Source organism: Nelumbo lutea, chromosome 5 (genome assembly GCF_056320005.1).
Source record: "Nelumbo lutea isolate HS-2025 chromosome 5, American lotus-T2T, whole genome shotgun sequence".
Lineage (NCBI taxonomy): Eukaryota > Viridiplantae > Streptophyta > Magnoliopsida > Proteales > Nelumbonaceae > Nelumbo > Nelumbo lutea.
The window spans coordinates 31,313,906-31,327,889 of NC_142688.1; the positions used below are offsets into that span (position 1 = coordinate 31,313,906).

A 13,984-nucleotide genomic window follows, 5' to 3' on the forward strand; every position below is an offset into this window, starting at 1 on the left:
ATACACGGTTGTCCTTCTGCAATGAGAAGAGGAGATCCATGTGAGAACATTAAGAGCCCAAAAGATGCACTATGTGTGGTAGTGTTCCATGATCCATCCACTAAGATGATCGGGAGTGCTATGTGCAGAACCTCTTGTAGATCCCATTCTACATTCAATTGAGAAAAGGATGAGTTTTGTGACTCAGTGGTTTTAGTAAGGCAATAATTACCAGTTTTCTACAGGATCATTAGTGATGTAACCGTTTCTGGTCATTAACCATTTTTTTGTGATGTATAAATTCTTTTTTTTGGCTAAGTACCTCGTTATTTGACCCGGTGGTGACAAGCCTTGGTGATGAGCTACTTGGTGGCGAACTACCTGGTGGAGAACTGCCTGGGGGCGAACTGCCTGGTGGCGAACTGCCTGGTGGCTAATTGCCTGGTAGCGAACTGCTTGGTGGCGAGCTCCTTGGTGGTGAACTGCCTGGTGGCAAGCTCCCTAGTGGCGAACTGCCTGGTGGCGAGCTCCCTAGTGGCGAGCTCCCTGGTGGTGAACTGCCTGGTGGAGAGCTACCTGGTGGTGAGCTCCCTACTAGGCGGCTTGTGACTTAGAGAATGGTGGAGCTCCCTGGTGCAGCGCAACCCGACTGCCCTCTGCATGAAGTGGTCTTCTTTCCTTTGTAGGCAGTGGGAGTTGAAGGACCTGCGAGAACTCCATCTTTTCCTCCTCTTTGTAGGCGGCGGGAGTTGAGGGACCTGTGAGAACTGAACTAGAGGACCCGAGGGTATTTTCCCAGCGGGGGCTCTCCAACGCTTAAGTTAGCACTCTGATTGTAGAGAGCTTTGAAGATGATATTGGAGAAATGAGAGAGCTAGAGAGCAGGGATTACCTCCATTTTTTCCATCTCCCTCCCCTTTGGGGGGTGAGGTCTTTATATACCGGAGTCCTCGCAAGTTAGGTGGGTAAAAAGCCTCCAAACAGTAAGACTCGTCACATCCCATCAGAATCGGGGTACGGTGTTGAACTCCTCGAGGTCGTCAGGCTGGACTTTGTGTCAGGTGACCAGGTCAGCGCCTGGGCCAAGTTGTCAGGGTGGCTCCTACGTCAGTCGGCGGGTCGATGTTTGGGCCAGGTTATCAGGTTGGCGCCTGCATCAGTCGGCGGGTCGGTGTCTGGGCCAAGTTGTCAGGTCGGCGGGTCGGTGTCTAGGCCAGATTGTTAGGTAGGAGATCTTCCTGCGATACGCCAAACTACTCCTGTACCGAGCTACCCTACAAGTGGCGACCTGCCCGGGGGAGCTATGCCGAGCTGTTGTGGTGAGCTCTGCCGAGTTGGCTGGCTCTTTGGCGAGCTCTTTGGTGAGCTACCGAGCTCCTTGGCGAGCTCCTTGGTGAGCCATCGAGCTCGTGGGGTATGCATGTCGAGTTTATCGATGGGCGTCTTATGGGTTGCCAGGTCGGCCAGGTCGGATCATGTGCTAGGCTGATCCAAGTCGGCCAGGTCACGCAGGCCGCACGTAGGTCGCGCTAGGCAGCGCAGGCCGCACTAGGCAGCGCGCAGGCCGCATGCAGGCTGCCCGTAGGCCGCGCTAGACCGGCCAGACCGGTGCCCGGGTGGGTCACCAACTTGGTAAGTTGTTGCCTAGATGCTTGCCTAGTTGTCACGAGGTATCATGTGTCGCAATTTCACTAAAGGGCGAAATCTACCCTCATCAATTAGTGGTTCTAGGATCCATTATTAAAAATATGATCATTTCTGAGTCCCATATGCTTTTGAAAATTACAAAGATTTTTGCAAGATAAATATACTTTAGGGCTTTGTTCTTGATATGACTATTGTACTACCACCACCATTAGCCTTCGGCATGAGCCCAACTTGGGCTTGCATCCAAACAGCCCTCACTAGAGGGCATTGCAGGAAAAAAATGGTTTTAGGTTTCTAGGTACGACTTGCAAAAAAATGCAAGTATCTTCTCTCATTTTGCAAACCAAATAGGTGTCTTTCTTAGAAATTACCTTATGTAATAATTTTCATATAAAGTTCTGACACCTGTATAAGTATGGAGTAGCCTAGTGGTGTAAGATAATGAGAGTGGCGTACTACAATGACCCAATGGGGTTTGAGGACTAAAACTACAAAAAATTCTCTTTGTACAACTTTTGTAGCTCTTTGGCTTTTAATGAGTTTAGACTTTGGAGTATTATGGAGTCTCATGCAATGGAAATAAATTGACACACATGCAATGATATATAATTATAACTTCCGTAAATTTAAATTTTCTTTATTTATTAAAATAAGTTCCATTTAAATATGAAAGTAAAGTTAATAAAAACAAAACTAATTTTTAGATTTACTTAATTTTAAATTAAAAAATACAAAAATAACAAAACTCATCCGGACTTGGACTGACCGAACCCAATTAGATATCTCCTTTGGGCAGCTTTGTTGGTTGCATCGCACAGGTCCGATTAGTATTATGTAAGCTCATCAAAATATATCGAAATCTGAACAAATACAACAGGTGTTAATTCTTAAACAAGGCTTCAGGTACATGATCAGAGTAGTTCCAGGTTTTCATGTTATTCACCGGCTTTGAAATGTTCGAAGTCTTCCTCAACCTAGACCTTTGTTTTGTTTATAATTTTAACTCAACTTCTACCTCTGTGATGTGGCACCGCTATGAGAGTTGAAACGAAGACGTGTACAAATCTTCTCCCGCATGCTAGTCGGTCGCCATGCTGACGGGCACGTGAAGCTAGCAACATGGCAAGCCAGGAGGCATTCGGGTTGCTCATAAAAGGGGCCGGGGCACTTGTTCAGTGCGTAAGATGCGATAAGTTGCAGTGGCGCCGGAGTTCATATTCAATATTGAACGATGATGACTACGTTGGGACCATGGCTCGGTGGGCGTCGTGGAGGGTTCGACAATGGCTTCTTTGGCGATATATGGAACCCTTTCGACTTGGGGTCCTCCGGCTGGGGCAAAGGTGACCGTGACGATGATACTTCCGTTCTCGCCCAGACTAACGTTGATTGGCGCGAGACCGACAATGCTCATATCTTCCGTGCTGATCTTCCCGGTCAGTTTCAGTTAGCCTTTACGGCTTTATCCTTATCTCCTCTCTCCTCTTCTTGCATAGTTCCCGGCCTTTAGAACCGGTGCTCAGCTTCGAACTAGGCACAGATTTGAGTAGCACAAGTAGTAGTAATTCCTCTATGTATCCTAATTAATTAATGCATGAAATGGAAATAATTGATGATGAAGTAACGGCAGTGGGATGGTTGGTAGGATTTTGTGCTTTGGTGTCTTCTGGGTTAAGGTCTGTCCTAACCAAGTTAGACGGGCTTTGGAACTCATCACTTGTGCTGTGGGGTGATGACAGGGGTGAGGAAGGAAGAGCTGAAGGTCCAGGTGGAAGAGAACAACATACTTGAGATATGCGGGGAGCGGAGCAAGGAAGAAGAGAACAAGGGCGATACTTGGCACCGAGTTGAGAGGCGACGCGGTAGCTTCATGAGGCGATTCAGGCTGCCGGAAAATGCCAACATGGCTGAGATCAAGTGTAAGTTGGAAGATGGAGTGCTCACTGTAACAGTGCCCAAGAAGGAGACGGAACCAGTGATGAAGAAAGTTAGGGCCATAGACGTAGCCTAAGCTGCTCTTGTAGTTTCTTATATATACACTTACTATGCGGTATGCGCTATGTACTTCGATTAAAATAAACAACTAAAAGAGTTACCCCAGTCACCAGTTGTGTCCTGTGCGTGTATTTTGTTGGTTTCTTTACCATGCGTCTATGCGTGTAATGAAAACATAACCGGTTTTACTTTCAGAGGTTCGAAGTAAAACAATTGCTAGAACCCAATAAACTTTATTTAAATTTTCATACTAGAAATTAATGACGATACATATGCACGGAGGACTTGATATGATGAGCAGATGGTAGAGATAGTTAACCTTGACGGATAGAAGACCAACAGGAGACACGAGGCAAAATGACCCGTAGAGTAGGGAAACCCAGTGGAATCCAACCAGAAATCACCTTGGATGAAATTTTCCACTCGTTATAACGCTGTACCCTTTCCAATCTACTCTGTTTGATGTGAGTGCCGCTTCAGTCCAGGAAAGTTGATGCGCGCATAACGTGCGAGGTGAACTCTCACCACTCTCTCGCCCATACTAAATCGAACCCACTCTGCACGCTGGTGGATAAATGGACTGGGCCGGACCAGGCATATTCATCATGGTTTTTTTTTAATCAAGACACTGTTTTTGTTCTTGCATCATAAGTAAATCCATTCTTAGGATATAACATAGTTTTGGGTGTTTTGATTTAAAAAGTAGTTAATAGTTAATGATTGTTAAGTTTGCATTTTATTTTTTTTAATATTGTGATTGTTTAAAAAATAGTTAATAGTTAATGAATGTTAAATTTGAATTGTACCTTTTGAATGATGATTAACGGTAACCACCATTTGTAAGCTACGTGGGTGCGAGTAAAACCATCATTTGTAAGCTACGTGGGTGCGAGTAAAGTGCATTTAAAATTTGAGTTTTATAAAATTTAAACTTGTCCTAAGAAGAGAGTATGGAATTTGATACACTCTCTTCTTACGACAAGTTTAAAATTTGAGTTTTATAAAAGAAAATTTATAGATTTATTGGATTGGATTTAATTTCTTGATTAAAATCCAACAACATCCCCTGAAAATTAATGTATTTTTTTTTTATTTTTTAATTGTTCGAGAACCGGTGGAACGGACAAGGTATCAGCCATTAGGGGTGCGGTGATGGCATTCTTAACCATTACCGGTGATGAAGAACAGCAGGTAAGTCCGGTAATTCCCTTCTCTCTTCATGTTGTCTTCAGCCTCACCAATGTTTTTCCATGTTTGGTGGAGGTGGGTTTTCATGAGTACTAGGAAGTCAAGAGAATGGGAAAGAAACTCCGGAGGAGGTTCGCTGTCATGGAGGGTTGAGCTGCTGTTGCTGTTGGGTTGTTGGTCGTAGTTGAGGTAAATAGGAGAGCTAAGAGGCAACTTGTTACTATTCTAGTTGATAAAGAACATTGTCTGTGCACCTGCGATGAACCTTCTGATTTCAACCTCTTCTCAACCTGTTCAGATGTAATTTGTAATTAAAATGTAACAAAAATAAATATAATTTGATGATGGATTTTGATATTATATGACTATTTAATGTTTACCTGCTTAAGAGAAGAGAAGAAGGTGGTATGGAGTGAAGGATTTACCGTTCTTCTGTTTTGTGTCTGCAAATATAATCTCCCTCACAGGATGTATATTCTCAATTTCTCATAACGCCAAATCTTCAGAATGTACATTCTCAATTTCTCATAAACTTGTTTCTTAAGCTACAAATAAAATAGAATATAACTCTATCATTGAAACGCCAAACAAATAAAAAAACTCTGCCATTGAGACTCCATGAAGCAAAAGCAAGACATATTCAACGTTTTCTTAGTTCCATCATGCTCTGTCATTGAAATGACAAAATATTGCTTGTTTCTTAGTTCCACCATGCTTTGTTTTCTTTTTCTTTTTTTTATCTCAAAACAGAATATTTTCGGACTGATTTAATAAGAATAAGCCATTAAGATTTAAGGCCGAAGCAAGAAAACATAATATTTGTTTAAAAAATAAAACATAACACGATGGAACTGACCATGGAATATTGAACGGCAAGACATAGCATGAAGAGAGAAGGGAATTATCGGACTTATCTGCTGTTCTTCGTCATCGGTAATGGTTAAGAATGCCACGTAATGGCTGATATCTTGTCCGTTCCACCGGTTCTGGAACAATTAAAAAATAAACACAGAATACATTAGTTTTCAGGGGATGTAACGACCAAACCAAGGATTAAAAAGAAGAAGAAGAACCATGGCCAGTATTCGGACGAAAGTTGCCGCTGGTCACCGATTGCTCTGGTTACTAGCCGGTTAAAAGGCAGAACCCTAACCTTGGACAGGAGTGAGACAGAGAGGGAGGACTGGGACTGCGGAGGAGAGAGAGACGCGGCGGCCCGGTCCATGTATGCGAGTTCAAGAACCAGCGTGCAGCGTGGGTTCGATTCGATACGGGCGAGAGAAGAGTGGTGAGAGGAGGGCGTTTAATTCACTTCGCACGATTTTATGACATACACGTTTTAAGGACGCGTGGCGCGCATTCGCGAACGATGCGCGCATCAACTGTTACTGGACTGAAGCTGAACTCGTTTGATGTGTCTGCTCCATCTCCTGTGTTCTCTGGTACTCTGCGTGGTACAATGTGTCAAGCGCGAAATCCCCGTCCCACTCGTGCCATCCAGCTCCCGGATTAATAAAATCGGTGATCAACGATTGCATGGCGACGGTTCTCGAGTATTCCTTCCATGGTCTTCCAAGATACGATTCGACATGTAACAGTGTATTGGGTCTCCAGTAGCTCTAAAGTCGGAGTAATCCTTCACTTCTGGATTACGATCCCTGTGTTCTGGTTTGGATCATCTCGGCCCTGGGCCGTGATCATGTTCTGTTGGCCCTGGCTGGGTAGTCGACGAGGTTGGATGGAACAGTTCTGGAAGACGACTGCTGCATTGCCAAAAATGAGTGAAATGCGGATTTGTCTGGCTCCACCCGGAGGGCCACCGCCGTGTTCTCGAATGTTATATCCTGAGCCAAGAAACCTTCTCCAACCGCGGGTGCATCAGTGCAACAATAAAATCTGATATTGTTTGCAGTAATTAAATGGCGTTTAATCACAGTTGAGGAATGCTGGTAAACAACGAGTTTATATGCAACTCATCGCCCTCCGTTTGACTTCATTTGAGGTGTCAATTGGATCGATCTTCAGTCTAAATCCAATATAAACCAAATCCATTAAAATGGATTGGATCTAATAATATAACGGAATGAAATATAAAAAATTATAAGAGTATATTAAAAAGAAGAAAATTTGAAAATTACAACGATATATCCTTTTGACAACGATATTACCTGACTTAGAGGGATGAAGATAATATTGGGTTTAAAAAAATTATATGTCACGTACAAATGATTTAATACAATAATTAAACAATAAGATTAGAGTTTGTCAATTAGTAAACACAAGAAATTTGTCCAAAAATAAAAGTTTTTAAAAACCTAATTAAGCTATGTTTTAAAATTAATAGTGAAATTAGAGTGTAAATACAAATATGTAAGTGCATTTTGGTCTATGCGAATGTAAAGTTGGTTTAGTTTTACATTGACAAATTTATTTTTTAGACAAAGGATTTTTAGTTATAATGGATGCAAACACGAATTTCCATATTAAAATATCCTTTTTAACATTGATTACTTTAAAATACAAATGTTTATTTCCTTCGGAAATTGTATTTTCTTTTATCATTGTTAATGTACAATTCCATTATTACCAAAAACTAGCAAAATTGAACGAGTGTGCATATATGCAGGAAACTGGGATTTGCACTCTTTCCAAACACTGGTTGGTGTTGTACATTGCAAAACACACGTCACTTCAACTCTTCAGGTTTGATGAACATACAAGGGGCTGTGACTGTTTTGTCTCCATTTTAATCTTCAGAAATCTAAAAAATGCCAAAATAAGGTAACACTGAAGCTTCTTTACATTTCTCCTGTCCACTTCTTTCTCTGTTTGGATGCCGTGGAAGCAAATGAAGGAATGGATGCTAGTTCTCACAAATGAAGCAAGTTCGTTATGATTTGAAATGAAGGAGAAACTGGGAGTATGATTAATAACTTGGGTCCTATCATTTTGAATGAAGACTGTCTTCCAATTCAAGTGATCAGGTTATGAGACTTATATATGAGATTATGCCAATTAGCTCCTCATTTTCCACTCAAAAACAACTCACATATTTCTTCTCAAATGCTAGCATTTACAAATGTAGTATTGAATGTATCTTTGAACTCAAAGTTGCCAAACTTTGGCTTTGTGGTTCCTAACGTAATTTTTCATTCTCTTTCAAATAACCTTCTAACAGGAAATATCCCAACCTCTATAGGAAACATGTTGCTTCTAGATGCTTAGTCATTCAGGAAACAATTTAACATGAAACCTCCTTCCAAGTTTAGGGAATTGTTCTAATCTAAAATGACTTTAGACCTTACAGAAATTCATTTGTGGGTCAATCCCCTTCATCACGGGGCCAATTGCAAAAGCTTCAGTCTTTGCACCTTAGGCTGTGTTTGGAAATTATGCAAATAATTGTGAATGCAAATATGTAGAGTGTAAAGTGGTTCATATAAATTGTAAAATTGGGTTAGTTTTGCACGAATTTACCTCCTTACCAAATAGACTTTTAGATGTAATGGATGCAAACAAGAATTCCAATAAAGCATATGCTTTTTTTATTTATTTTTTATCAAAAGCCCACTTGAATGCAAATTTACTTCTTTTTTATTGATGTACTTTTACATCTTATTATTAATGTAAATATGCATTAGTCTGTCATTTGTCAATGAATAAATGTAATGTTGCCAAACATAGGCAAAAGTGAAGGAGAGTGCAAATTTACCATGAACCGGGATTTACACTTCATTTGCATCATTTCCAAACGCAGCCTTAAGATCTGTTTGGATGGAATACAAATGCAAATATATAGTGTAAAACCTTGTATTTTCTATTATTTTGTATGTATTTACACTGTACATATCTATATTTGAACTCCTTCCAAACTGAGCCTTAATAGTTTGGAAAGAGTACAAATACAAATATGCACAATGCAAAACTAGGTTTAAAAATACAAATTTTTTACATGTTTTTGCACCATTCATATTTATATTTATACTCTTTCCAAACTGAGCCTTATGGAACATTAGGGATCTCCCTTTATCCCTACAAAACTGCTCTAGCTTGGAGATGTTGGACCTCAGAAACAACAAATTGCTGGTTAAAATTCCACTTTGGATAGGAGAAAGTCTATTTACTCTAAGATCCCGTTCGCTTTTCAGTAAGTTATTTACTCGAGTAAATGTAGTTACCTGGGTAAGTTTTTCTTAGGAAACACTTATCCAGGTAAGTGCATTTACCCATGTTCTTTTATTTCCCAAGTAAAAAAAGGAAATGACCATTTTAGCCATAAAAATCCATTATTAAATGGGGCATTTTTGTCCCATTCAAGTGTTGTAATCTTTCCCCCCAGTTGGGAAAGTAATTTACCCACCTAGGAGCAAGAAAATAAACTTTCCCTGATCCCCACATTAATCTAAAAAAAGAACATGGGATTCTTGGTCAATGGGAACCAAAATCCCATTGACCAACTTCCCCCCCTCTCAAAATCCAAAAAAGAACCCCCCCTAAGAATTCTTCGGCTAAGGTCAAATCCATTTATTTTTTGGAAGAATTCAAAGGTATTTTAAGTTGGTCTTTAAATAGTTGTTAGATAGTTAAGGAATAATTTAAGTAATTAGCCTAATTAATTTTTTTTCTAATGGTGGGGAGAGTGCTATTGATTCAGATTCAACGGGTAGAGAATGTAAGTTAAAGTGACCCAGGCATTGTTTGGTATAAGGTTTTAAAAATGACTACTTGAAATTGGAACTATTCTGGCCATTGATTTTTGGGTTGATGGTTTGATCGTCTGGTTTGAATGGATGGCTCATTTTAAATAAAAAATAATAATAATTAAAATAAAAAATAGCAAAAAATATTAAACGAGTCAATGATTTGACTGCCCAAGTCAACAAATTGCTGACCAATTCAATGGTTTTTGGCCAAGGACCAGGTTTGAGGTAAAATGGAACTAGTTGACTGATCAGCTCCCATGCTAAATGATCTGACCATTTAGATCAACGACGATTCAAAAATACTGGTTTAATATGGTTGGGTGGTGTTACTGCTATTTTGAGTACACATAGGCACCATATAGACGTTTTGAGTTTGACGGTAAAAAATCATGTTTAGGTGGACATTTTAGGAGAAAAACCATAAGAAACGAAAATGCCTTACAAAGCGTACAACTCACGAAGCATCAACCATGTGTTTCTTCAAATGGTTTAGTGACATGGCTCTGCTATTTCTACGTGGCAGCAACAGAGTATGGTTGTGCTTGGTTTCATGGGCGTATATTGAAAAAATGCTGCCACATCAGTGCCATATAGGCATTGGTGTTTATTGTAGATGAAGCAAAATGAAACAACTGTTTGGTTTCACCATTTATCAAATAAATGGTAGAAAGCTGAAGTGCTTTGATTTTTGTGCATGAGGCATTTGGGGAAACGCCAAATTCTTGTTTCCCCCAATGCCCGAGCGTTTCTTGAAACCAAATGCTGATGTGGCATATTTTAGTGGGTATTCATTTGAGGTGAAGAGTAAAAAACGTTTAAAGTGAAGTCCAATCAAACAACAAAAAACATTAAACATTTAAAGTGAAAAATACAAATAAACGGCCTATCCATAAACATCCACGGAATCAAATACATACGTTTATTGACGAAGCCACATAGGCACCCCGTCAGTAAATGCCTCATTAATTGCATTTGTGTGCATCGAAGTTTGCATTTCTGTGCGTCGCTCCTGTTTCAGGAAGCTTCATTTTGGAGCTTCCTGAAACGGGTAAGCATTTATTGACATTTTACTGATGTGGTGCCTATTTGTCATAAACGCCCTCATTAAATGTGTTTCTAGATTTTGCGGTCACATGAGTACAAAACGCTTATTGAATAAACATAAATAGAACCAAACACCTTGTATGTATCACTCAAAACCGGCCATTTTGAAATGTAACGTGGTGTTTCGATTTCCTATAGAAAACGCCTCGAAACTTTTAGGATACCAAACACCATCCCAGTGAGTGAACTGCACGTGCTAACTACACCACACGTCATAATTTGTTTTTACAGATTTTCTAATTTCTATTTCCGCATATGCCCACAAAATGAGCTCGAATGATTGGGTCTCTTGCCCACAAACTCTAACAAGATTCAGATGAGACAGAATCAGCATATCTTCTCCCCGAATTGAGATCTGCTCCTCACACATCGCGCCTCATGCCGATCTCACTGCCCTACTTATGTGATTTATATCATTGGATTCAAAGTTGATTATATTGGACATAAACTTCTGAAGTCCTGTGACAGTCCTAATATATATATATATAAATACATAGAAATTTAGACCTTTTGGCCTAAGTCCCTAAACTACCTAAAATTAAGCCTAAGTCCAGTCCAAAAAAATAGAAATCTAGGCCTTTTGGCCTTAAACCGAGCCTGTATAAAATTGTAAACTGGGTAAGTTGAAGGTTGAATTGGGCCCGCCCAAATTACCACCCATACTTGAAGATGAGTCGTCTTCCTTAACCTTAAGCTTTAAAATGAACATCTAAAAATGTTTCTACACAAAATTATATATGTATATATATATCATGTATAGAGAATCAGAAGTAGAGTTCTGTTGGCTGTGAATTGCCACCACTCTTGTCCACAAGTTAGAGTCTCGACGTGAACAGTTGAAACACCCAACTTGATCCTCTGTTTTATTAGAGTCAGCGACCTTGAGCAAGACCAAATTATGATATTGAGAATTTCGTTATTTTCTTTTTCTTCCAATTAAGATTTAAGAATTGTGGTTGTGAAGCTACGGCCTACGGGCTACAGCAAGCTTTACAATGCCCACTAGCACTAACACGACCCCTGGACGAGGACGTCTTTGAAAATTTGGTACATTTATGGTTTACCCACGGAGATAAACGATTCCAATCCCACGAAGTCTACAAGGGCCACGACACTGCCAATACAGCTTGATCTAAATTCAGTCTATCTTCGAGAAAAATAGATTCCAATCTAGTGGATCTTTATCCTTTTACTCCCAAGACTGTACGTCGTGTTTCTGTACCATCACGTATTTGTGAAGGAATGACCTTCATTCGTTATCCCCTCCCCACCACCATTCCCTGATCACAGAAGAAGAGAGATTACAAAATTGAAGTTTGGAGTTCGGACGTCCATTACAGTTGTTGCGTTGCATCTCTGGTTTTTAAATCATTCCAGGCTTTCTCAGTAATGATACTCCTTTTCCCGCCATTTCCCCCCCCACTCCGGGCCTATTCCAAATCTAATAGCTCTGAGTCTCTTCTCTCTTCAACTAGACTTTACAGTTTCTGCCGCAAATCTTTTCGGGTTCTGGCGATTTATCAGTTCCGGTGCTCCAAGAAACGGCGCGTTTCAGCTGCTGCTCGGGACGTCGATACATTTACCAAGTATTCCGGTTACATATTCGAACTCGGCACGTCCGAGGCAGATTCTTTAACAGAGTACAATCTACCAAAGATCGCTTCAATTTATCGCAGGAAGCCGTTTATTCTTCTGCGTCGTCTTATACAGATTAGTACTACTCTTGGGCGATGGTTTGGGCTTCGGTATCTCGATAACTTGATGGAACGATCAGATGAGATGTTCAAGGTGAGCTACATCCACTGGCGTTCATGGTTAATCTTTCTTTGTCGAGGGTGTTTATGGTATGGATGCGGTTGGCTGAAGTCGACAGGAATTCCCCTGCTTGGTTCATTTTGGTCCTTAGGGCAATATTTCAGACTATTCTTTTATTTTTATTTTAGAATAGTAAAGCCTAGAGTTTTTAGTACCAAAGCCTACTGTCAAGTTTTGTTTATGGAATTACACTGTTAGTACTTGGTGTGATCACAATTGACAAGGAGCAGATTTCTTTCTGACATTGAAAATGTAATTTTTTTTTTTTTTTTCCACATGCCATTGTCCGGTTGTCCCTAAAACTTTGAGAAGAGTAACATCAGCACAAGAATCTAGTGATTCCATCTCCTACAGAAGAGTGGAACTCAAGCAGATACTAAAAAAAAAAACACTTTGTAAACCATTTCTCCCCTACTTTCAAACATAGATCAATATAGAATGCATTTTTCCAATCAAAATTAATGTAGGTTTATGATTTGTTTGGTGACTGATAGAAAATGAGCAATTAGAAAAAGAAAAAAATAAAAACATTAAACTATGGTTCCCCGCCCATTTTCAATTCCTTCTACTTTAATGAACTCAACTAAATGTAGCCTTATCACAACTACATTGGGTTGGTTACAAAAGTTCTATTTCACCATTCCATCCATCAAAGACTATAGATGGTAAAGGAACAATTTCATGGAAGTTGGTCCATTCTACATTTTATTGGGGTCTATGTAAGGAAGGGAAAAGAAGGATTTCTGATGGCTGCTCTCATCCTTTTGTCTCGATTTCACTTCCTTTATTATAGATGCCTTATTTTTAGGACTTTCATGGGTGTAATAGGCTAAGTCTTGCTTCAAATTAAGTTTTTCTTCTAGGTGTAGAGGGTGGTTCATATCAAAGCTTATATGGTTGGGTAAACTCTTAACATATTCTTGTTGTATGTTTATTCTGGTAGATAAGATGGTTTTGAACCAACAAACATGTACAACTTTTTGTTTCTTTTGCTTGCAGGTTAGAGCAGAGGAGCTTCGGAGAATATTGGTGGAACTAGGTCCAGTATGTATTGATTATCAATTTTTAAGGTCTTCAAGAGAATTCCATATGTTTCTACCTAAACTCTCATTAATTTTGTCCTTTTCAAGACTCCAATTAGAATTGATGTTCCTCTATTTACCTACAGCCATTGATATCTTACTATTGAATTCGAATTCAAATCTGTTAATAATGTCGGATATCCGAATATGATCCGATCTGATTTAATTTATTAAAAATTTTAAAAATATAACAGTTTATATAAAGAAAAAACAAAAAAATACAAGTATTTTCTTTAACCATTTTCATCACACACACACACACATATTGGGTAGGGGCGATCCGATTTTCAATCGGTTTCAAAAAATCAGATCTGAAAATCTGACAGGAGTACATCCGAATCTGTCAAAATATGATCAGATTTTGGATCGGATCATGATTCGATCCATTTACACCCCTATAGGGTAGTTCCCTAGGTTCCCTAACCATATTTCTTTAATAGTTATCCATAATTTTCATAAGAAAAGTAGAAA

General features: G+C 39.6%; 2 protein-coding genes across 5 annotated transcripts in view; both read left to right on the forward strand.

Annotated features, from left to right (window-relative positions):
* Positions 1–2,803: 2,803 nt before the first annotated feature.
* LOC148851445 (16.9 kDa class I heat shock protein 1-like) lies at positions 2,804–3,730 on the forward strand. The gene is made up of 2 exons (XM_088946081.1): positions 2,804–3,062; positions 3,366–3,730. The coding sequence occupies exons 1-2, from the start codon at positions 2,858–2,860 to the stop codon at positions 3,635–3,637; spliced, it is 477 nt and encodes a 158-aa protein (XP_088802207.1). The 5' UTR covers positions 2,804–2,857; the 3' UTR covers positions 3,638–3,730.
* Positions 3,731–11,834: 8,104 nt separating this feature from the next.
* The window catches only part of LOC148851446 (Protein kinase superfamily protein), a 42,072-nt gene continuing 39,922 nt past the window's right edge, over positions 11,835–13,984 (forward strand). For all 4 annotated transcript variants that reach the window (XR_016099203.1, XR_016099202.1, XM_088944547.1 and 1 more), the window contains exons 1-2: positions 11,835–12,404; positions 13,431–13,475. Coding sequence is in view for 2 of the 4 variants with exons in the window: in XM_088944547.1 (XP_088800673.1) it covers positions 12,006–12,404; positions 13,431–13,475 (444 nt within the window). In the remaining 2 variants the exon portion in view is untranslated. The remainder of the gene's footprint in view (positions 12,405–13,430; positions 13,476–13,984) is intronic.